Source organism: Ceratotherium simum, chromosome 9 (assembly GCF_057802395.1).
Source record: "Ceratotherium simum simum isolate JZ-2026a chromosome 9, ASM5780239v1, whole genome shotgun sequence".
NCBI classification, from domain to species: domain Eukaryota; kingdom Metazoa; phylum Chordata; class Mammalia; order Perissodactyla; family Rhinocerotidae; genus Ceratotherium; species Ceratotherium simum.
Window position 1 is genome coordinate 51159606 of NC_141908.1, and position 23780 is coordinate 51183385.

Consider the following 23780-nt stretch of genomic DNA (forward strand, 5'->3'; position numbering starts at 1 on the left):
AAATGGAATTGTATGATATATATTTCTTTGTCTGGCTTCTTTCACTCAGCATATTATTTCTGAGATTCAGTTCATATTGTTGCATATATCTGTAGCCTAACCCACCTTTAAATGTTAATAAATTATGAATTAATTTCCATCTAGATTATTTAGTAGATAGTCTTGTGAAAACAAAGTTGGAGGCCTATCCTACTCTTTACACCAAAATAAATAATAGATGTATCAAAGATTTTAAAGTTCTATAAGAAAACTTGGGAGAATCTTTTTATCTCAGAGTGAGGAAGACCTTTCTAAGTATGACACAAAATCCAGAGCCATGAAAGAAGGGATTGTTAAGTTTGGTTACATAAAAATAAACTTATGTATAACAAAAAAGCAACCCAAACAAAAACACACACACAACATAAACCAACTCAAAAATCAAAGAGCAAACAGGGACATTTTTGTGAAACATACATTAAAGGAGTAATTTCCTCAATATATAGAGTTCTACAGATCAATAAGAAAAAGTGACAACACAACAAAAAAATAAGCAAAGGATATTGTTTAAAAGGAAAGGAAATATAAATGGCTTTTAATTAGGGGAGGGTAAAGCTGAACATCACTGATAAAAGAAATGCAAATTAAATTTATCATATATCTTTTTAGATTCTCAAATATTAAAAAGTTAGATAACAGTGTTGGTGAAAGTGTAGAAGAGACACTTTTATTTATTTTCGGGCTGTTTATGGAGGATAATTTGTCAATGTGTATCAAAAGTTTAAATGCATATACTGCTTGAACAATTCCATGTCTAAGAATTTATCCCAGATATAGTCACTTGTACAAAATGACAGATGTACAATTATAACATTGTTTCTAATAGCAGAAGATTGGAAACTGTGTACGTTGCTGGGTGACCCTAGTATTATTTAATTGTTTGACTGTGTCATAAATTTAATTGTTGAAAAGAAAGGAATTCTTTTTGCATTGGTATAGAGCAATTCCCAATATATATTATTAAGTGCAAAAAAGGAGTGCAAAACTGTATGTAAAAAGCTTCATTTGTGTGAAGTATTCATATTCATATATTAGAAGTATGTATGTATGAACATATGCTTTTAGATTTGCTTGAAATGTCTGGAAGGATTCACAAAAACCTGATAAACGGTAATTACCTCTGAGGGATATGGGTGAAAGGAAGACTTAGTTTTCATTATACATCTTCTGACACTTTGAACGTTGTGTTTTTATTACCTTTGCCAGGAAATGATTCTGTGTATGCACGTGTGCGCACAGCTCCCTGAGGCTTTAAGGACTTGACTTATATACCATTTTATGGATGGACTATAAATTTATTTAACCAATTCACTACTTTGGACATTTAGATTATTTTTAATTTTATGATTATAAATAATACAAGAATATTCCTGTAACTATTAATGATTCTTGCCTGAATCAGTTATGTCATTGTGGGTTCCAGAATGGCAGTTTTAAAAAATTGTCATTCCTTCTACCTTTAATAGCTGACATTTTTCTGTAAATAAAAACTTTCACTCATCACTAGGGATGAACTGTAATTCCTCCTAAGAAGTAAAGGTAAATACTTGTTCCTTCTCTTTGATTACCAAAATTCAGAGCAAGGAGTTGGGGTAATAGTCACTTCCAATTGTGGCAAAATATTTTAGAGGTAAACACACATATGTAAGCACAATAGACTCATGGATTTTTATTTATCCAAAATTATATAGTTATAGTCATTATATCTTAGTGATGCTTAAATTGTCCCAAATTTGGCCATTGAGAACTCCCTTTTGACATACCCCAATAGTCTTGGAGAATTTTCTTGCTTTCTGGAACCATCATATGTGCCAGGCTTACCTTTTACTTTCCTTGTCTTAGATCTGGCAAGGAGCCATTTTAATAGGGAACATCATTGTCAGTTATGTTAGTTTCCTAGGGCTGCTGTAACACCACAAGTGGGTAGCTTTAAACAATAGGAATTTATTCTCTCACAGTTTTGGAGGCTAGAAGTCCAAAATCAAGGTGTTGGAAGGGACAGCTTCCCTCTGAAGACTTCTAGGGAAGAATCCTTCCATGCCTCTTCTAGCTTCTGGTTGTTGCTGGCAATCCTTGACATTTCTTGGTTTGTGTCAGCATATGCTAACTCCAATCTCTGCCTGTCTTCACATGGCCTTCTTACCTCTGTGTCTTCAAATCTCTATCTCCTTACGAGGATACAACTCACGGGATTTAGGGCCCACGTTTATCCAGTATGACTTCATCTGAATTTATTACATCTGCGAAGACCCTATTTCCAAATAAAGTCACATTCACAGATAAAGGGGTTAGAACTTCAACATATCTTTTTGAGGGACTCACAATTCAACCCACGACAGAGACCGAGATCTAGTTGTGCTCATTCCATTCAGGTGTCTTTACTTTTTGATGAACAGAACTGGGAAGTATATTAAAAACAAAAATTCATTACTTCATTTTCATATTTCCAAATTTAACTGTTCTTTCATTTTGTATTTATCTATCTTTTGACTTCCACTGAACTTGATTCCTAATAAAACTTGATCCTATAGTATATATTTGATAGTCTTAAAATTGCCGTGTCAGTGCTACTACTAAAGACTGAAGTATGGCATGAAGGTTAAGATTTCTCTGCAGTTCCTCTTGTCTTTAGTGTACAGCCTAGTAAGTGTACTATCACAAGAATGTGTTCAAATATTATTTGAAATTATTTTTCTATGTGATTAGATTATTAATTTTGTATAATTAGGTTCATTAGTTTTAGTTTGTTTTCAATTTTTGGTTTACTTTTTCCCTTTTGAAATTATGAAATGTATATGTTTCAAAGGTCAAAACTATATAAAAAGATACATTCTAAGAAATTTTGCTGTCACACATAGTCCTTTTCATTCTGTTACTTCCCTACCTCCACCCCACCCTATCCCCATAAGTAACCATTATTTTTAGTTTCTAGGTTATTTTTCTCGTTTCTTTTTGTAAAAATAAGCAAATGTGTATATGTATCTTTTAAATACTACCTTCTTTCTTACACCAAATGTAGTACAGTTATGTATTAACAATTAACAATGGGGATACACTCTGAGAAATGCATCACTAGGCACTTTCCTCATGTGTGAACATCATACAGTGTACTTACACAAACCTAGATGGGATAGCCTACTACACATCTAGGCTATATGGTACTAATCTTATGGGACCACTGTCATATACGTGGTCCATCATTGACCGAAATGTCATTATGTGGCGCATGACAGTATATTATATACTCTGTTGTGTACCTAGTATTTTCTCCCAACACATATCTAAACTTTTTTAAACAAACATTTATTTAATAGAAGGTTTGTATAAGGTTAACTATTCCCTGTATTTTAAAATTATAGAAAAATCATATCCTTGTATAGCCATTCTTCTTTTATAAACAGCAGCAATCATTTTGTACGTTTTATGTTACAACTCTCCTTTGAAGTATCATTGTTTGACCTTTCAGAGATTCAAAGTATTATAATTAATAATTATTATTTTAATTAATAAAGCATTAAAAAGATGCTGCTCTTTTTATTGGCTTTCTTATTTTTTTACACTACCCTGACATTCTTGTAAATATCCTTTATAGCAACAACTGGATGGTTCAGACCTGTCCTAAAATTTCCTCATCACAAGACATGGAATCAGCTACTCTCTGAGAACTTCTCGGACTTTTTAAATTGAGAATAATGTTAGACATCAAAATTTGGGCTCTTGGGGTTAGTGGGAACCCATCAGAGTTGTGGTGAGCCAAGTACTGCTGCTACTATTGGGCCGTTTTTAGCAACTGCTAGGAAAAGTATTTCTTTTTAAATACATCTTTTTGCATTGACTTTTTTTTCTATTTTGATTATCTATTTTATATTCTCTACAACATTACTACCTAAAATTTTAACCCCAAATTCAAACTCTAATTATATCTTTTTCTTTTCATAATTCTTCTTTTCTTCATCCACCATCATTTGGTAGCCCCCACATTATCACATATGTTTGTATTTCTTTCAAAATTTACCTGCTTATGTCCGTTCATTTTTCTATTGAGGTGTTCATATTTTTCTTACTACTTAAAAAGACTTCTTTATATATTAAGAATATTACCGTTTTCTTACAAGGTTAAAAAAACTCAAGTATATTTGGTATGTTTATACTTGTCTCTTCTTCTTGAGATTGTCAGTTTGTGAACTCACTTTTCATTATTTGTTTTTCTCCTATGTATAGCAGTAAGTAGTGAATTGTTCTTCTGAAGAGGCCTAATAAAGCACACACTTCTGTATGTAACATGTAATTCTTGAATGAATGGTCTCCCTAAGATAAGCCTCTTTACTGACAGTGGTGGCCTCATAAACCAAAGATTAAATTCTCAAATTAGAGAGGTAAACAAAGAAGTCATAGATTAGCCACCTGCCCAAACAGACTATGTGGTATTTCCCAAGGGCTGCCCCGAAGGAATTCTGGCCTTCTGAAGCTGCAGTACCTTCCACTTAGTCATCTCTCTGAGTAAATCTGTTATACTCTACCTAAAATTAATTGTTATCAAAAAAGAAGACTAAGAAGCACTAACAGATATTTCTTTTTTTTTTTTTTTTAAAGATTTTATTTATTTATTTTCCCCCCAAAGCCCCAGTAGATAGTTGTATGTCATAGCTGCACATCCTTCCAGTTGCTATATGTGGGACGCGGCCCCAGCATGGCCGGAGAAGCGGTGGGCGCCGGGGATCCGAACCCGGGCTGCCAGCAGCGGAGCGCGTGCACTTAACCGCTAAGCCATGGGGCCGGCCCGCAGATATTTCTTTTATGATGTCAATCTCCAAAAGACAATGACTGACTGGATGTATCTAAACTACCTTCAAGTTAACTTGTCTAATGATAATACTAGTAGTAGTGGCTATCCTTTAATAAAGCTTCCACTGTGACAGGACCTATCCTAAGTGGTTGCATTCATTATAACTAATGTCACCTCTACACTGGAAATCTTAAGCAAGACTGCTCTTGTAAGATTTGCTAAGTATAACCTGTTAGTCTAAAATATAGAAGATCTCTTCCTCACATTTGAAGGAATTATTAGACCTAATTACCTTGCAGGATTGTTATGAGAGTTAGAAATAGTATATAACCCAGAGTCTTGCACATACCAGAGGCTTGGTAAATGGCAGCTGCTTTTATTAGTCATACTTTGTCATTTTTTGCCCTTATAAGCACCTTCAGCCCACTTTCTTTCTCCATTCAGCTGCAGGTCACACATATCCTGAAAACAGATGTCTAGAAAGTTGACTCATAGCCTACCATTTGTTTCCTACCAGCTTTCTCTTTTATTAGGAATAGGCCTCTTTCCTGATTGTATTTTATTTTCTTGAACATAGTAATTTTTCATTAATGGAAATTCATAAATGATGCATGCAAAGAAAGCTTGAATTCATTTAATGAATGTTTCAAGGCTGCCAGAACAAAGAAGCTAATAAATTCCTTTTGCCCATCTCTACAGACGCGCCACCACTGCTCTTTGAGGTGTCCTCCCTGGAGAATGCTTTTCAGATTGGAGGCCATCCTTGGCACTACATCATCACACCTAATAAGAAGAAACAGAAAGGAGTTTTCCATATTTGTGCCCTGAAAGATAATTCCTTGGTAAATCATGAGTGATCAGACTTTTTAGTAGTAAATTTGTATCAGAAATTCTTTATTCTCTACTTCTCTAATAGGTCCACATTCCTAAGAATTACTTTTTTATTTGTTATTAATAATTTGTGAACAGTGTAAAGTACAGAAGAGTACAAAGAATATAGCAAACACTTGTGCGTACTACCCAGAGTTTAAAAACATTAATATTTGAAAATTCTTAGCGCACCAAAGATTTTTTAGTTTTTTTTCTTACCAATCTCCCAGCAAGGGATCCTATGCAAAACATCTCTGAAGCTCCATAGTGGGAATTGTTGATGGAATATGTTCAGGCTGCCTCTGAAATTGCTGGTGGAATGCGTTGTTGTTTCTGCTTTTTCATGGTTTGTGGCTCTTTGCTTTCTAGAGCAGAACCAGATAGAACTCTGATGGTCACAATGTAAGCATTGAAACACTTTGAATTTTCAAGGATATTCTTAAGTTATTTATGGCAGAATAGGAAGAAATGGTACATAGTAAGACAATAGAAATTTCTACCCCTTGAATTAATTTTTCTTCATTTTCTGTTTTAAAATGATTTAAGCATTGATTTGTCATTTAATAAACATTCTTGAGGGCCTGCTCTGTGCCAGACATGGCTGGGGACACATTCCCTTCCCTCAGGTTGCTTACAGTCTCAAAAGAAAGTGAACATGTACATAAGTAAGATGTGGTCTGTTAAGTACAGAGGTTGAGATAAGTGCAAAAGAGTGAGTGCACAGAGGAGGAGGTTCCATCTTTGTAGGGATTGCTGATTTAGTTTTGTTTATTTTTGGAACCTCTTGATGTATCAAATGAACTTACTTTTTCTGAGGCAGACTCAGTTTATTCTACACCCGTCTCTTCCAGGATCTTGCTCAGTCAGTTACTGTTGGATCCAGTGGCTTTTAGAGTCACAGGTCACCTTTCATCACCCTGAAGATCAGCATAATCTTGGGTCCATTTATCTATTTCCCTTGATGTCGTGGCCACTAGGGAACACTGTATAGTGTCTTCTAGTTTTCTTTTGCGGGAGCATTGTTCCCTTCTGTTTTCTCATTTACCTTTCACCTGTGGCACCTCCTGTTTGGCCCAGCCCAGTGACATCCTCCTTTACAATGGATTCTCTATGGGCTGTTTCCTGCCATGACAAGTCTGTGGTTTGATTGTTTACCTTCCAGCCAGTGGACATCCTTCAGCCACCACGACCTGTCACATCTCTTTTTCACTTAACTTTTCCACCCAGTCAAACCCTGCACAGTTCACATTCTGGATATTTAGTACATATGCCTCCTATATAAGATACATATTGCTATGTATGTATCATTATGGTAATACATATTATGTATCAATATGATGTTACATATTCTTCTGTGTGTGTGTATATAGGTATAAAAAATAGCCTTAAACTTCTATATCACGCATGCCTGTGTAGCACTCTCCTCTAATAACTGGTTATAACATTTAGTCAAATCTGTATTTCAACATATTAAGAGATAATTGTCAAATCTAGAAGTTTTCAGTCCTTTTGCAAGACAGCTTTGTTGCAGTGACATTACCTTAATGATGCATATGCCCCTTACCTCCCCACCAATCAGTCAGAAGAGTAGATAAGTCAAAAACACATATGCAGCAAACACAGAAAATGTTCCTTAGCTTTCTGTTAAACTGCGCTTTAAAATCTAGTACTTGAGCAAATAATAAAAATTTCGGAAGCTGATGATAATGCTGCCTAGTAATTAACACAAAGAGAGATAACGTTTCTTTTGTGTGTTGTAGATATTTTATAATAAAGAGAATAGTCTCCTAAAGAAAGATATGTATAGTATGTACATATTTTATATTAAACAAAGGAGCATCTGGAGCTGATGCCATCATGGACACATTAATTTCAACGGTTGCAAACAACATGTTTAATTGCATTGATTTTCTTATATGTAAAATGTAATAATACCACACCATTCCTATTAGAAATTATTAGTATACTTAAAAAAATTCTCGAAAAATTTAAACTCGTTTGCTAATTTAATACATACAAGGTGTTAAATTCCATTTTTTTTTACAGCATAGCATACAAAGTTTGTGTGATGTAGCCCCAGTCTACTTCTCTAGTCTCATGGCTGGACACTGTGCTTCTCAGTTTAATTTTAGCTGCTACTCAGTTTGTGCACATACATGCTATATCAGTTTATGCACATACATGCTATATCAGTTTATGCACACACATGCTATATCAGTTTATGCACACACATGCTATATCAGTTTATGCACACACATGCTATATCAGTTTATGCACACACATGCTATATCAGTTTATGCACATACATGCTATATCAGTTTATGCACATACATGCTATATCAGTTTATGCACATACATGCTATATCAGTTTATGCACACACATGCTATATCAGTTTATGCACATACATGCTATATCAGTTTATGCACACACATGCTATATCAGTTTATGCACACACATGCTATATCAGTTTATGCACACACATGCTATATCAGTTTATGCACATACATGCTATATCAGTTTATGCACATACATGCTATATCAGTTTATGCACATACATGCTATATCAGTTTATGCACATACATGCTATATCAGTTTGTGCACATACATGCTATATCAGTTTGTGCACATACATGCTATATCAGTTTATGCACATACATGCTATATCAGTTAACACTTCTGTGCTTTTGGTTTTACTGTTTCTTTTTGCTAGCCATTTTCTGCTCATCCTTTAAGGCTCAGTTCAAGCTTTTTTCTTGCTGAAATTCTGCTCACCTTTATTGGATGCTTGATAATATCCTGTGCATGGCTTGATCACTTTGTTTCTACACTGCCTCATTACTTTCTGTTTATGTTTTTGCCTCCCCTTGTGACTGTGAGCTTCTTGATGGCAAGGATTATGTTTAATTCATGTTGGGTACAAACGCCTAGTGTGATACCTAAAACATAATGTCCTGTCAGTGTATGCTAATGGAATTAATAAATTAATATTTCAGAAACTTTTCTGAGTATCTAATAGAAAAGATGGTATCTCTTTTTACATGGAAGAAATTAAATGACTTGGATAAAGCTGGTGAAGTTAATGTATTCATACTGGTATTTGTTCCCAGTGCTGTTGTGTATAAGGTAAAACATTTATGTACATATGTGATCACATATCATGGAGATATCTTTTTCTTTATTTTAATGTCTAAATATACTACCGTGAGATAAATCTCTCTACTTGCCTTAAAGGCTAAGCAGTATTAGACCATTTCCTCAGCATTAGAGTTTAATATCTGACTTATCCAGGGAGATTATATGACCTGTGTCTGAGATTTCAGGTTTGGTTGCATGTTTATTTTTGTGCTACCCACTCTTCTGATTGACAGTTTGTTGGGGATGGGGAAGGGAGGAGGAAGTTGTAGGGGACTGCATGTGCAGAGCTGTGGCAGAGTTATATAATGGAAAGCTCATGGACTTTAGAGTTATATCTACTGTTTAGTAGGTGCAAAACATTGAGCAAATGATTTATCCTCTTTGTGTATCAGTTTCCTCATCCATAAAATGGGGATAACAATATATGCTTTTAGTGTTGTTAAGATCAAATGAAGTAATGACTATAAAACATCTAATGCAGTGCCTGACACAAATTAGGTGCTTGAGATATGGTAACTGTTAAGTTATTATTTGTGAGGTATAATGTATGATACAGGGTAAATCTATGAAATTTCTGAATTGGTTTTAGATTTCTCAAATTTGTGTGTACTAGTTCAGCCCTTTTATGTATCGCTTTTCAACTGGCTAGTATTTTATTTTCCCTCTACCTTTGACTTACTGATCTATCACTGATGTTAGATTTGAAAAATTAGGGCTGGCCCCGTGGCTTAGCAGTTAAGTGTGTGCACTCCGCTGCTGGCGGCCCGGGTTCGGATCCCGGGTACGCACCGATGCACCGCTTCTCCGGCCATGCTGAGGCCGTGTCCCACATACAGCAACTAGAAGGATGTGCAGCTATGACATACAACTATCTACTGGGGCTTTGGGGGAAAAGTAAAAAAAAAAAAAGATTTGAGAAATTATTTTATTTTCCCATAATGTTTATTTTCAATATTTTTTCCCAACTTCAGGCAAAAAACGGGATCCAAGAAATGGAGTGTTGTTCTCTAGAATCTGACTGGATCTATTTTCATCCTGATGCTTCTGGTAGAATAATACATGTTGGCCCAAATCAGGTCAAGTGAGTATTTTCATTAGTTAAAGTTAAAAGTAGCTTTTGGCTGCATTTATTGGAATCTTTATTTATTTATTTTATTTAGTATTATTATTTTTTGTTTTTTATATATTTTTTATTGATGTCTTAATAGTTTATAATATTGTAAAATTTTAGTTGTACATTATTGCTTGTCAGTCACCATATAAATGCCTATCTTCACCCCTTGTGCCCACCCCCCCTACCCCCTTACCCCTGGTAACCACCAAACAGTTCTCTCTGTCCATGTGTTGGTTTATATTCCACATATGAGTGAAATCATGCAGTGTTTGTCTTTCTCGCTCTGGCTTATTTCGCTTAACATAACACCCTCCAGGTCCATCCATGTTGTTGCAAATGGGACAATTTTGTCTTTTTTTATGGCTGAGTAGTATTCCATTGTAGATATATACCACATCTTCTTTATCCAATCATCAGTCGAGGGATGCTTGGGTTGCTTCCACTTCTTGGCTATAGTGAATAATGCTGCAATGAACATAAGGGGGCATAAGCCTCTTTGGATTGTTGATTTCAGGTTTGTTGGGTAGATACCTTTGCATCATTATTTTTGCCAGCTAACTATTGAGCCAATTGTAGAAATAATTAGCTTGTTGTAGGGTGCTTCCTCAGAGACTGGCATGTAGAAAATCTGACTTTATTCTTTCAGCCTCATTATTACTATTTGTAAATAGTACACTTGAATAAGTTCTTTGGTGGATGAAACATGAGTGAAAGGAGATTACAGATTGGCTTGTCCTTATCAGGTCTTAATTAATTCTCCAAGATTAATGAGAGAGAAGATGGTTTGTCTTTGTTCTAAAAGACAGCCTTACCATGGGAGAAGTAGTGGATTGTTTGAAGTAAACCTTGTGTTGCTTTGTTTACCCACATCTTCCACATGATTGACCTCTCCTTCCTTGATATGCTCTTCGTTTGGGTTCCCTAACACCACAATTCTCCTAAATATTTTCCTCCCTCTCTGATCTGTCTTTCTTAGTATCCTGTCATGCTCTTCTTCTTCTGCCCAGACTTTAATTGTTGAATTTCTCAGGACTTAGACCCTCTTTTCTTCTCACTCTTCATTCCCTTTCTTTTTTTTTTTTTTTTTTTTTTTTTTGTGAGGAGATCAGCCCTGTGCTAACATCTGCCAATCCTCCTCTTTTTTTTTTTTTTGCTGAGGAAGACGGCCCTGGGCTAACATCTGTGCCCATCTTCCTCCACTTTATATGGGACGCCGCCACAGCATGGCTTGCCAAGCAGTGCGTCGGTGCGCGCCCGGGATCCGAACCAGCGAACCCCGGGCCGCCGCAGCGGAGCGCGCGCACTTAACTGCTTGCGCCACCGGGCCGGCCCCTCTTCATTCCCTTTCTGCATGATTCTATTTATTCCCTTGGCTTGAAAGATCAATGTATAACGAAAACTCCAAAATTTATATCCTAGCCCAAACCTCTTATCTAAGCTCATGCCAGAAAACTGGAATCGTTCTTGACACTTTTTTACCTTCTTGACTTTCATCGGTATGCATAAACACGTGCATTCTCTCCTTCCCTCTCTCACACACACACAGCCACACCCACCCCGTATATCCTGTCAATCCAGTTTATTTTGCTACTAAATATTTCTTAAATCTGCCTCTTTCTGTCCTTGGCCACTGTCACCCCGTCTTGGTCAGACCATTGTCATCAAAAGCCTGGACTATGGTAATAGCCTACTTACAGGACTCCAGGAATCCACTTGTGCACTCTTTAAGTCTGTTTTCTTCTCAGCAGCTAGAGTGATTTTTAAAAACGTTAACAGACAGAAAAACCTAACCAAGTGAATTCTGCTTTAACCTTTTTATGGCTTCTTATTGCTCTTAAGATAAAGACCAACATTTAGCATGGTCTGCAAGACCCTCCTCCAGCTCAGTTTACTTCAAACATGCTGTCTTTTCAGAAAGCTGAGGACTTTTTCCCTCTGGAGTCTGTTCCCAGACCTGTTCTCCTGCCGAATTTCTATTCATATTTTATGCCCCAGCTTAAATGTCCGTTTTTCACAAAGTCCTTCCTTGATATTCCTCGTTAGATTAGCTCCCCATCATATTTTCATTGCACCCACTGTGTAGTCTTCCTCTCTAGCACTTACAGCAATTTTAATTAATGATTTGTGTGATTATCTGTTTAAATATCTCGCTTTGGAATCATGAGCTCCATAATGACAGGGAGAGTGTGTTTTGCTGACACCTGTAACCCCGGCACTGAGCACAGTGGCTAGCACAGAGTAGGTGCTCAGTAAGTGTGTGTAAAGGGCAGTGCCTGCCTTCTTTCTTCCTTATGCTTCATGACGATTAGTCTATTTCTCTGGATCGATTATAAGGAAAATGAAGGGATGTAATGAAATAAGATTATGAACTTTTACAAAAAGTCTTAAAAACTATGGTTCTGCTTTGGTAAACCTTACTTTTAATGTTTGTTACCATCCATCTTTTATCTTAGTTTGAATTTAAGAAAATAAAGTCCACAAAGAGTGTGTGCCCTTTTGCCAAGGTTTAAAAGATAGGCACATTTAAATATTGGCACTAATTAAGCTAACTAATTGAGTAATTTAAAATATAATCTGATTTCTTTGTCTCTGGCAAACTCTAACGCCTCTGGCTCTCCCTGGCCACAATAGCTGCTTCTCTTGCTGTTCTCTTTGCCTGCATTTGAGACTTTAAGGTCTGAGAACATTGTGCTTTTGAAGCTTGTTAGTGCTATGAACAGATTCGTGTGGGTAGTGAGCAAATTATTTTATTTCCTCTTGCTTAGTAAGCTTGATCCATGAGGCCATTTGCACTGAGAAAAGCTAAATCTATAAATATAATCCTAAGAAAAAAGAAAAGTATTAAATCAGTTGCAATTTTTAAATATTACTCTCTCATGAAATCTCTTAGTTTAGGTTTAGTTGCTAATCCAATCTGTTTTATAGTTAACTCTAAGATGTTGTTCATTGATACCTCATTCTATCTTCAGAAATAAAAATGCAAATATCTACTATAATACCATTGTTAAAGCTGAAACGTTAAAAGGCCTGTTGTAGAATGGCAGAGATGAGATTCTTTAGAGTAATTTTCATCAAGCCAATTTGGAAGATGGCTTAAGGCTGAGCAAGCTGATTCATTACCTACTTTAGTAGTACCTGTTGTCACAGTTGCTACCTTTTTCTCTTTAACAAAATCTCTGAATTTGAAGAAGTTTATGAACACTTAAGTGATCAGTCATTAATATTTTGGACTAATCAGGAGAAGAGGAGAACTAACTCAGTGTTGTTACTGTAATTTTCATTTATTGAGTTTCATTTCAATATTTCAACTTTGGCACTTTGATGGTGTGTTGAGATCTTACGTTCTTAGAATCCTTTTTCCCCTTTCAGAGTTTTAAAGCTAAATGAAGTAGAAAATAATAGTGCTCAGCATCAGATTTCTGAAGATTTTGTCATTTTGGCCAACAGGGAGAAGAACAAAGTAAGTCAGGAGTACTTTAAAATCCTTTGTATATCACTGCCTTTCTATATAAGAATATAATATGCAAATGTGTTTGCCTTTTAGTGTGGCTGAAAAGAACAGCACAATCCTGTAAAAGTCTGTTCATTTGTCTGCATGGGTAGCTGCTCTTAGCCCCATGTACCTGTGAGATTTGAAGAGAGCTGATTATATTGAGTTTACCTTTTGCTTATTTCTATTTCTTGTCTGGTTTTCTCTTTAAGTTTTTATTAATAAATTACTGACCTTTGGATTTAATTAATTGTGCAAACAGAGAAAGTTGTGGTAGATATAAATCTTTAAAAATCACGTACCTTGCTTTAACTCCAGATGGTTCATTTCTTTTAACATACAATTTACAAACATGAAGAAAATCATGCAGAGGGAAATTTCTAAAAGTAAATCCACTCTTTGTTTGTTGTACTATGGTAAAGCAAAAACAGAAGGGCGATTGAGGTAGCAAATTGTAACCTTTGTATTTATTTTTGCCTATTTTGGTGTTTTATCCATTACAAACTTTAACAAAGTATTTTTACTAATTGGAGGATCAGAAATCTGATTCAGAATTTTCTCAGTTGAGGAAAGAATTGTGGATATTGGTGAAGAGTTGGTTAGTTTTACCAAAATTTTTAGTACAATTTTGCCATTGACTGCATATAATAGGACTTGTCATATCTTTTTATTTCTCTCCACATGATAGAATGAAAACTTACCCACTGTTACAGCTTCTGGACGGGTGGTAAAAAAAAGTTTTAACCTTCTGGATGACGACCCAGAACAAGAGGTATTACTTTAGCCAGAGACACCAAACTAAACTAGTGTGTATTTACCCCGTGGTTTTATGCTTACCAGACCCTGGGGCAGAGGTTGGGGGTAAGGAGCTCCATGCAGGCTTTAGTCGATAGCATTGTGTGTACTATTTCAACCAATGCATCCCCATCATCATCTCTTTTCATACATGGAATTATTCATAAGATTTTGTTTGCAGAAAGGTTCGTAGGACTGAAATAATTTGAAAACACTATTAGCTTATTGTTTTATTTTGTTAATGTGCACACTTTCTAGGGAAATCTCTTAATAGAAAATTCTTGAGTTATATCCTGATGACTTTATGGCTTTTGCCTTATTTTTTACTTATTAAACATGGATTTGTTTGTTAATGTTCATGGGCCAGGGGAGGAGGGTCTGAGGGTGTGGTAAATCAGTTCAGCCTCTGGTCTCAACTTGACATTGCTAGTAACTGAGCTAATACATTTTTAGCCTTTTATTTTAAAGAGGCATTGGAAGTACTTATGAAATCAACTCACAGTGATCATGCTTCAAATATACAACCATTGCATAAATACTAAATCCATTTAGACCATATAACATTATTGTTTGTGTGATTATTTCCAGGTAGAAATGTTAGAGTAGCCTTCTAAAGATACTTTTTGAAAATCTTTTAAAATATGTTGGAGGTGGCCCAGTATATAGCTACTCTCAAAAAAGAAAAAATATATATTTATTATTTTGGACCATAGAAATCTATTAAGAACAAAGCAGAAAGCTCCCTACCCTGTATATAAAACTATATTCAAGAAAAACATACTAAAATTATCAAAAGAATAATTGGAGGGAGAAGGTAGTAGCAAAAAGAGAGATACTCTACATCATGAGATTAGAAAACAAAAACTTTTAGCCTGTAAAGGAAAAGTTGAAAGGGGTTGTGACTAATATCTATAAAATTACTGATGTGTAGGCAAGAAGTCACCCTTTGAAGCAAGAAGTCACCCTTTGAACAAGATAAGATTAAGGCAAAAAAGTAAATAAAAAGGAACCGCGGGTAATAAACCTGTGTAAATTTTTATGTCATAGGTGGTAAAGGCAGAAAATATAAATGGATTAAAGAGCAGTCTGACCAAATGTAAGCAAAGGATTAGTGTGTGGTGATTAAGAGAAACTTGCTGTGCATGCCAAGATGTGCCTTCCTGTGGTCCATCCCTGGATGGCTGGGTACAGATCTGCTTCCCCTGTGAGGCTGTTGGAGTCTCAGGTTTTCTTCCTTGAGACAGAGTTCTGGGGTTAGGTTTTTCTCTCTCTTAAGTCTTTACCATCATTAATCATTTCCAGCTAACATCTCTTATCCCAGTCTTGTTCTGTGAGTTGGATTTCAGTTCCTGATATTCTCCCTCAAGTAAAAGCAGCCATTTTTGCTTTCTTTAGGGAACCAAAAAGAGTTTAAAGGAAAAAAAAGGATGGCAAATAAGAGTCATAAAGAATATATGATGGGCTATCACTTCTTGAAACAACTTGTGTTTTTCTGATGTAAGAACTTTCTGAGCACAGTGGGAAGTCTTCAGGTTTCAGAACTGAGATTCATATATTTAGTCCTATCTGGGAACCAGTGAACACAACGTCAGAGGCAGCAGTTGAATACCTCTTTTGAATCTGGACAAGCTCTGGTTTGTGGTCATAATAGAGAATTTCGGTTATACTTTGGCTGAGATCTGTGTAGACTTGGTTCTGTTTGTCAAAATCTGTAGGATACTGCTTAAGTCTTGAAAATCTTGAAAAACTGATGTTTTATTGAGCATATAAGTAGAAATACATTTCTACCTATGCTTCCACCCATTCATTCTTCTTTGTACATATTTTTATAAGTAATAGAATAAACTACAAATGTGGAAATAATCCTAACTGAATAACTAGATTTTGCCCCTCTATTCCTCTACCTTATCCATCTATTCCCCAAGACTTTCAAAATTGTGGACTATGAAGATGAGTTGGATTTGCTTTCTGTGGTAGCTGTTACTCAAATAGATGCTGAAGGAAAAGCTCACCTGGATTTCCACTGTAATGAATATGGAACTTTACTTAAAAGCATTCCACTAGTGGAGTCATGGGATGTGGTGAGTAGAGTCCATGGAATACAAAGTTGTAAGAGTTTTCTTTATATGTGACACGTATTAGAACAGATGTTACTGTGTTCCTGTGAGTCCAAACTCACCTATACTAATGACCACATGAAAGGGGTTATCATCGTACATGTAGGACAAAACATGTACTTCTTAAGCCTTCCTCCCCTAGGGACTAGAGGATGCCTCCTTACCAATGGCCTTGAAGGTATGGCTTTATGTTTTTTCCTGAGACGCCCTATTTATTTCCTTACCATAGTCTTTGGTTTTCTCCCATTTTATAAGTTTAGATAATGTTTAAAAAAATAAAAGTATACTGTATTGAATCCCTACAGTTACTTAATAGAGACCATATCTAAGCATATAGGGTTTCCAGGCACTCTTAGAAGCATTTGTCTGCTCTTCTGAGTATTACAGAATATAGAAGTTATAAGGAACAGTAGACATTATTTTATCCAATCTTTCCTTTATCAATTAATAACCTGAGAGGTTTAGCAACTTGCCCACAGTCACACAGTGTAATAGTAGCAGTGTTAGCAATAGAATCTGGGTGTTCAGACTTCTAAGTCCAGAACTCTTTTCATTCTCAAGAATTTGTGTAATTCTTTTCTGATAAGTAGTCTGCATTTCCACAAATAATGAAAAAAACTATTTCTGGCAACTATTTTGCCTCCAAGTGTATATTTGGAGATCCCTAGCATGTGTGTTGTGACATTTTAGTGACACAGTAGTGAATATGATTGTGTGAAGAGGAGATTCCATTTGACTGTGTTTTCATTACAGACATATAGCCATGAAGTCTACTTTGACAGAGACTTGGTACTACACATAGAACAGAAACCCAGCAGGATCTTCAGCTGCTATGTTTACCAGATGGTATGTGACCCTGGGGAAGAAGAAGAAACCACAAACAGAAGTTATGAAAAAGAGTGAGATAATTTAAAATTTTTGGGATGTAACTTATGAGACTTTTAGCCAAATACCCCAGCCGCTGTGTCCAGTCCTCCTTTTTATTATCTGCATAGCAAGTTCTCTAGAATTTTCCAGAATAGGTCTTGTGTTGACTTCAGATGACTGTGACTACATTTTTAAACTCTTGCCATACAGGGTGGAGTAAAGGTTTTTTAGAAGGATGTCCCAGGAAGTCTAGCATTTTGGAGCTTTTAGCTAGGTGGTGATGCAAATATAAAATGTTGGGGAGCAGAGAAAGATTAATTCCAATTGTTGGGGATTTGGGGAGAGGGTCATTGATGAGGAGGTGTTTAACATGATTCTTATAGAAGGGTATGGAATTTTAATTGGTAAGACTAGGAGGGAGAGAGAAAAATAAAGATACAAAAGGTACAGAAAGAAATCCTGTATCTTCTATAACAAACTTTGCTTAAGGATGAGAAGTGAGATCTGTAATATGAGAGCATACTTTTGAGCCAAAAATGTGTCATCACAGTTTTCTAAAAAAATCTTATATATGTATGTATGTTTTGTATTTGTCTCTAGTATCAGGAATTGGCTCTAGTTTCCAAATTAACTGTCTTTTCTGCCATGGTTTTATTCTCTTGGCTTGGTACTCCCATTGATTATTTGTGCTTCTATTATAGACTGATGTAAAAGATTCCAAGCAAACTCTTAAGTGAAATTTTTTCCGAGATATAGGCATTTAGCTCTTAATACATCTAAGAATGTTGCACTCACTTCACCATTCTCTTTATTTGTTAAGTCTTCCAATTCTTCTTAGGTGATGTTTTCATACATATGCAATAAGATAAAGGTATCCTGGGTCACCGTTCTGCTCCCTGTAGAAGAGTAGGTAAAAAAGGTCCCAGGAGTTGTTACTAGCTTGGGAACTGACTGATTGGCTAGAAAAAGCTTTTGGCTCTTAGTTGTGAAACAAGTATTTTTTCTTCTTTGTTAGAACCAATCTAAATATGATCCTTCAACTCAGATAATCGTTCTTCAGAATGTTAAATAAAAACAACCTAAGTAAAGGGAGAAAAATGTTTCTTTGTGCTTCCTATTTGAGAAATCTAGTTGCTTGCAATCCACATGTTCAGCACATTGCTCTGATTCAGCCTCGAACTAGTAAAGATAGAAGGGGAGGACAGAAGTGAAAATAACTGCTAATGCAAATTTAAGGTTAGAATATGGGATTTTAGCTTGGATGATTTACATTAAAATCTTTCAGGTTTTCCTTCAATTTTGGCTTGATCCCATGTTAAGAGTGATGTGAATTCTGCCCTTGAAGTTTGCAGATAAGTTTCAGTCTTATTATGATTAACAGGACTGAGGAGAGAAAGGTGTTAGCTATTCCAAAAGTCAAGGAATTAGTAGCAGAGTCCATAAATTTAAAAGAAATAGAGGGGGCCGGCCCCGTGGCTTAGCGGTTAAGTGCGCACGCTCCACTACTGGCGGCCCGGGTTTGGATCCCGGGCACGCACCGACGCACCGCTTCTCCGGCCATGCTGAGGCCGCATCCCACATACAGCAAGTAGAAAGGTGTGCAGCTATGACATACAACTATCTACTGGGACTTTGGGGGGAAAAAAAAAGGAGGAGGATTGGCAATAGATGTTAGCTCAGAGCCGGTCTTCCTCACTAAAAAAGAGGAGGATTAGCATGGATGTTAGCTCAGGGCTGATCTTCCTCAAAAAAAAAAAAAGAAAGAAAGAAATAGAGGGAACAAACCTAAAACTCTTTTGCCCGATAGAAAAGATCGCTAACATTTTAGAATAAGGGAAAATATTTATTATTCCCAGCTAAAAATAAATCTTTCTGAATCTGATCCTATGTATAACCATTTGGGAAAGTAGAAGTGATTACCTTATGAGCCAGATGATAACACTATCTCCATATATTAAATCCTAATACCTTTATATGTACTAATTGAAAAATCCGTTCTCATTTTATGCATATTAAAGGTACTATTTAAGATAATATTTGAAGCTTTCAGAGCATTTTAGAGACATGATTGTGATTACAATGTGCTAGATATTGCCCCAGACTTCTAATTAGACACTAGCTATATCTAAACAGTCTTGCCCAGTGAATTTACATCTTGAAAAACAAGTCTGGTAAGAGGGAATAGATTCAAAATACCAAAGAAAAGAAAGATACCAGTGTTGTGTGGGTTTCAAAGCAGAAGTGGTGCTATATAAAAGCAGAAAGCCCCAAGAGTGTTTCAGAAAAGGATGTCTTAAGACTTCAGTCCTGTCAGGTTTTTTCAAAAAGAGGTTTATTGAGTTTCCCCCTTTCCTTTAAGTCATTGCCTTCTTTTGATGAAATGACTCATCTATTCAGAAAGGCATCTGAGAACTATCTGAGATTCCTGGCTGCTTTTTTAGTGGGGGTGGAATACTTCTAATCTAGATATGAACTGACCACTAAGAAACTCCTAATGTCTAACCACTGCCCAAATCAAACTAGACTAGGATCCAGTTGCCATATGGACCAGGCGGGAAGTGTACCTAATGTGAAAGACAGTAGGGAGTTGTGGGCAGTGTAACAAACAGGAGGGCTGTGCCCCAACTAAAAGGACAAGCTGCTACTACTAAGTTTCAGCCAATTGTAACATTATGTGGGAATGTAGGTTGCATGATTGTCAACAGGATGGTTGATAAAAAGATGCTGACAGATATAGAAGATAGCAAAGAATGTGGGAAATTTATAGATAACACACACAGCAGGAGACAATACAGCATGCTCCCGAAAAAGTATGGGGTTCCCAGCTCCCCACAGTGGCCTGCATCGTTCTGCCACTTGCCAGGCATGAGATTGCCGTTCTCTTTTCGGGGTGGAGGGAAGTGGCCCTCCTGCCCCACCTTAACCCCCCTCTCTACTTGAGTGTTTTAGAGACTTTAGCTGTGTGCCTACCAATTTAACAGGTGCTGGTGACAGGCATAAAACATTATGGGTAATTTCTGAGTGTTTAATGAGAGAGTGAGTGACGTAGGGTAGCTTCTTGCAGCAGGTCCTGATATTAAGCTGATAAGAGGTGTATTTCTGCGTTTCACTCCTTGGTCTAAGATTCTGTATTCTTACAGTATCAATGCAGCAAGATTATATTCTTTGACTTTCTAAAACATTTCTTGCAACTATGGGAGAAAACAAAACAAATCCTATCATAGTTACTGTTTGAACTACCTAGTGAGGAGACAATATTATTGTTCTATTTAAATACACTAAGGTACTCCACGTTCTTCCATCAGCTGAATGTTTTGTTTCTTGTACATACTTTTTTCTAATGATAACTTATATTTATTGAGTGCTTTCTATCTACTATTCACTGTGATACACGTAAAATGAATTTCCTCACCTAACATTCAAGGTAACCATATGAGGTATGAACTACATTATCCTTCCCCATTTTACAAATGAGGAACTTGAAGCTTACCGAAGTTAATTTGCCCTGGGTCTCACAACTAATAACTGCATATCCAGATTTGTTTGATAGAAACTTATGCCAAATTTCCTCCAAAGCTTTCAAAAGGTAAAGGATGTTATAATCCCATATATCGCGTATTGACAATTATAGTGTAGGTAAATAGGAAAATGCTTTATAAGTGTTTCTTTAATGATGATTGCATATCCCAATTTTGGACAAAGTTTGGATGAGACACAACTGGCCTGTTCACACTATAACGATCTAAAAGATGATTCTTCATTCAAATGGTTAAAAGTAGTTTTTTAAAAAGGTACAAAAAATGGTGCTCATCCTGTTTGTGGTGATGATAATGCCAGTGTTAGTAATTACTCTTAATTTAACTTGGCTTCGTTTTCAGTAATTTTTATATTTTCTTACCTTTCTTACCATGTTTACATATATCGTTTACCTTTTAGAATCTCAGGGAAAATTCAGGGGCTACTTTCTGGTCCCTATGTTGCTGTAGAATCTCTATCTTAAAGCAGGAATAATTTATTTCAGGCAAAGGATATATAGTAGAAAGATAAGACCAACTGAGGGCTTTTCCGCATCATTTTATTATGAAAGTTTTCACACATACAGCAAAGTTGGCAGAATTTTACAGTAAATACCCAAATACCAACCACATGGATTCTATATTTTACTCCATGTTTTATTACTTATCTATTCATGTTACTTCTATAATGCATTTCAAACTAAATTGCAGACATCACTATACTTCCTGCTACTACTTCAATATGCATATCAAGAAGAGTTTAATATTGTTTAGTTGTTAAAATTTTTGATGTGCACTTACAGCAATGAAATGCACAAATGTTAAGTATAAATTTGCTGAGTTTTCACAAATGTATACACCTGTGTAACTCAAACCCTTTTCAAAATTTAGAACACTGCAATCATACCAGAAAGTTTCTTCATGCCTTTCCCAGTCAGTCCCCACCCCACCTCTCAGGTGTAGCTATTGTTCTGATTATTTTGCCTCACAGATTAAGTTTGCCTGTTCTAAAACTTCATATAAGTGAAATTATACAAAGCAGAATGTTTCTTTCACTTAGCATGTTTTTAAGAGTAATTCATATGGCATGTATCAGTGGTTCATTTCTTTTTATGGTGGAGTATTCTTTTGTATGAATATGTCACAGTTTGTTTTTTCCATTTTCCTGTTGATGGACACCTGGGCTGTTTCCACTTTTATTTTTACTGTTATGAATAAAGCTGCTGTGAACATTCTTGTACAGATTTTTTTGTGAACATATGTCTTTGTTCCTCTTGGGTAAATATCTAAGGATGGAATTGTTGGGTCCTAGGGTGGGTATATGTTTGGTTTAATAAGAAACTGCCGCACCTTTTTTCGAAAGGATTGTACCATTTCACATGCCTGCAACAATGTATGAGACTTCCAGTTGTTCTACATTTTCTCCAACATATGTGGTTGTTAGTCCTTTTATCTTAGTATTTATGATGGGTGTGTAATCATTTCTAGTTGATACTTAGATTTTTCTACTTGTGCATAGCAGCCCTCTTATCAGGTCAACCTCTGTGTCCTTTTTTGTTTCTTTGGTGAGGAAGATTGGCCCTGAGCTAACATCTGTGCCAATCTTCCTCTATTTTGTATATGGGACGCCACCACAGCATGGCTTGTTGGGTGGTGTGTAGGTCCACACCCGGGATCCGAACCTGTGAACCCCGGGGCCACCGAAGCGGAGCACACGAATTTAACCACTACGTCACCAGGCCAGCTCCTCTTTATCCTTTTTAACACCACTTCCCCACCAGGAACTGCTGAAAACATTCTTTCTTTGTGATAATAGTTAAGATAACCTAAAATTCAGCTCTTTCAGAAACATGGAATGCATTGTTCCCTAAGGAACCCTGTTTTCTTTAGTGGAGACCAACATTAGAGAACAAACCTGGGTTGCTAAGGGCACATGTCAGATTGTTACACATGACTCCTGGAGCTGGACAGGATGGCAGTAGAGAAGAGGCTACGGAGAACATTGTAATGAAAGCAGAATATGAGCTTTTTCTTTAAAGGTTGTGAGTTCATTTTATTTCTAAATCAGGTGAGTTTTTGCTCTAATATGAAATCACATTAAACAAATTTTCTCCTTTCCCCAATAACTATATTGGATCTCAATGTGGTTTTAATTTATATTTCCTTATTAAATAATGATGGTAAGCACGTTTTCAAGGTTTATTTGCCACGTATAAATTTTAAATTTTCTTAAGTTTATTGAGGTATAATGGACATCAAATAAGCTGCACATATTTAAAAGTGTACAGTTTGATAGGTTTCGCCTGTATGCACCCATGAAACCATCGCCACATTCAAGTTAATGAACGTATCCATCACCCCAAAAAGTTTCCTCTTGCTTCTTTGTAATCTGTCCCTCCTGCCTCTCTCTCCCCACCATCCCCAGACAACCACTAATCTGTTTCTATCACTTTGGATTAGTTTGAATTTTCTGGAATTTTATATAAATGGAGTTACACAGTAAGTATTTTATTGTCTGGCTTCTTTCACTCAGTATATTTATTGTGAGATCCATCCGTTTGAATTTTCTGGAATTTTGTGTAAATGGAGTTACACAGTAAGTATTTTATTGTCTGGCTTCTTTCACTCAGTATATTTATTGTGAGATCCATCCGTGTTGCAGTATCAATAGTTTATTTCTTTTTATTGCTGAGTAGTACTCCATTATATGTATATAACCACAATTTGTTAATACATTCCCCTGTCGAAGTACATTTGGGTTGTTTCCTTTTTTTTTTCGGTGAGGAAGATCAGCGCTGAACTAACATCCGTGCTAATCCTCCTCTTTTTGCTGAGGAAGACCGGCTCTGAGCTAACATCTATTGCCAATCCTCCTTTTTTTCCCCCCAAAGCCCCAGTAGATAGTTGTATGTCATAGTTGCACATCCTTCTAGTTACTGTATGTGGGACACAGCCCCAGCATGGCCGGAGAAAGGGTGCGTCGGTGCACGCCCGGGATCCGAACCCGGGCCGCCAGGAGCGGAGCACGCGCACTTAACCGCTAAGCCGCGG

At 36.3% G+C, this 23780-nt stretch overlaps 1 protein-coding gene across 1 annotated transcript in view; it reads left to right on the forward strand.

Annotated features, from left to right (window-relative positions):
• The window catches only part of DCAF17 (DDB1 and CUL4 associated factor 17), a 40334-nt gene extending 18361 nt beyond the window's left edge, over nt 1-21973 (forward strand). Inside the window, exons 9-14 of the mRNA XM_087435392.1 lie at nt 5525-5667; nt 9803-9912; nt 13315-13405; nt 14124-14207; nt 16156-16311; nt 17101-21973. Of these exons, the coding sequence (XP_087291518.1) occupies nt 5525-5667; nt 9803-9912; nt 13315-13405; nt 14124-14207; nt 16156-16311; nt 17101-17250 (734 nt within the window). The 3' untranslated portion in view covers nt 17251-21973. The remainder of the gene's footprint in view (nt 1-5524; nt 5668-9802; nt 9913-13314; nt 13406-14123; nt 14208-16155; nt 16312-17100) is intronic.
• The last annotated feature ends 1807 nt before the right edge of the window (nt 21974-23780 follow it).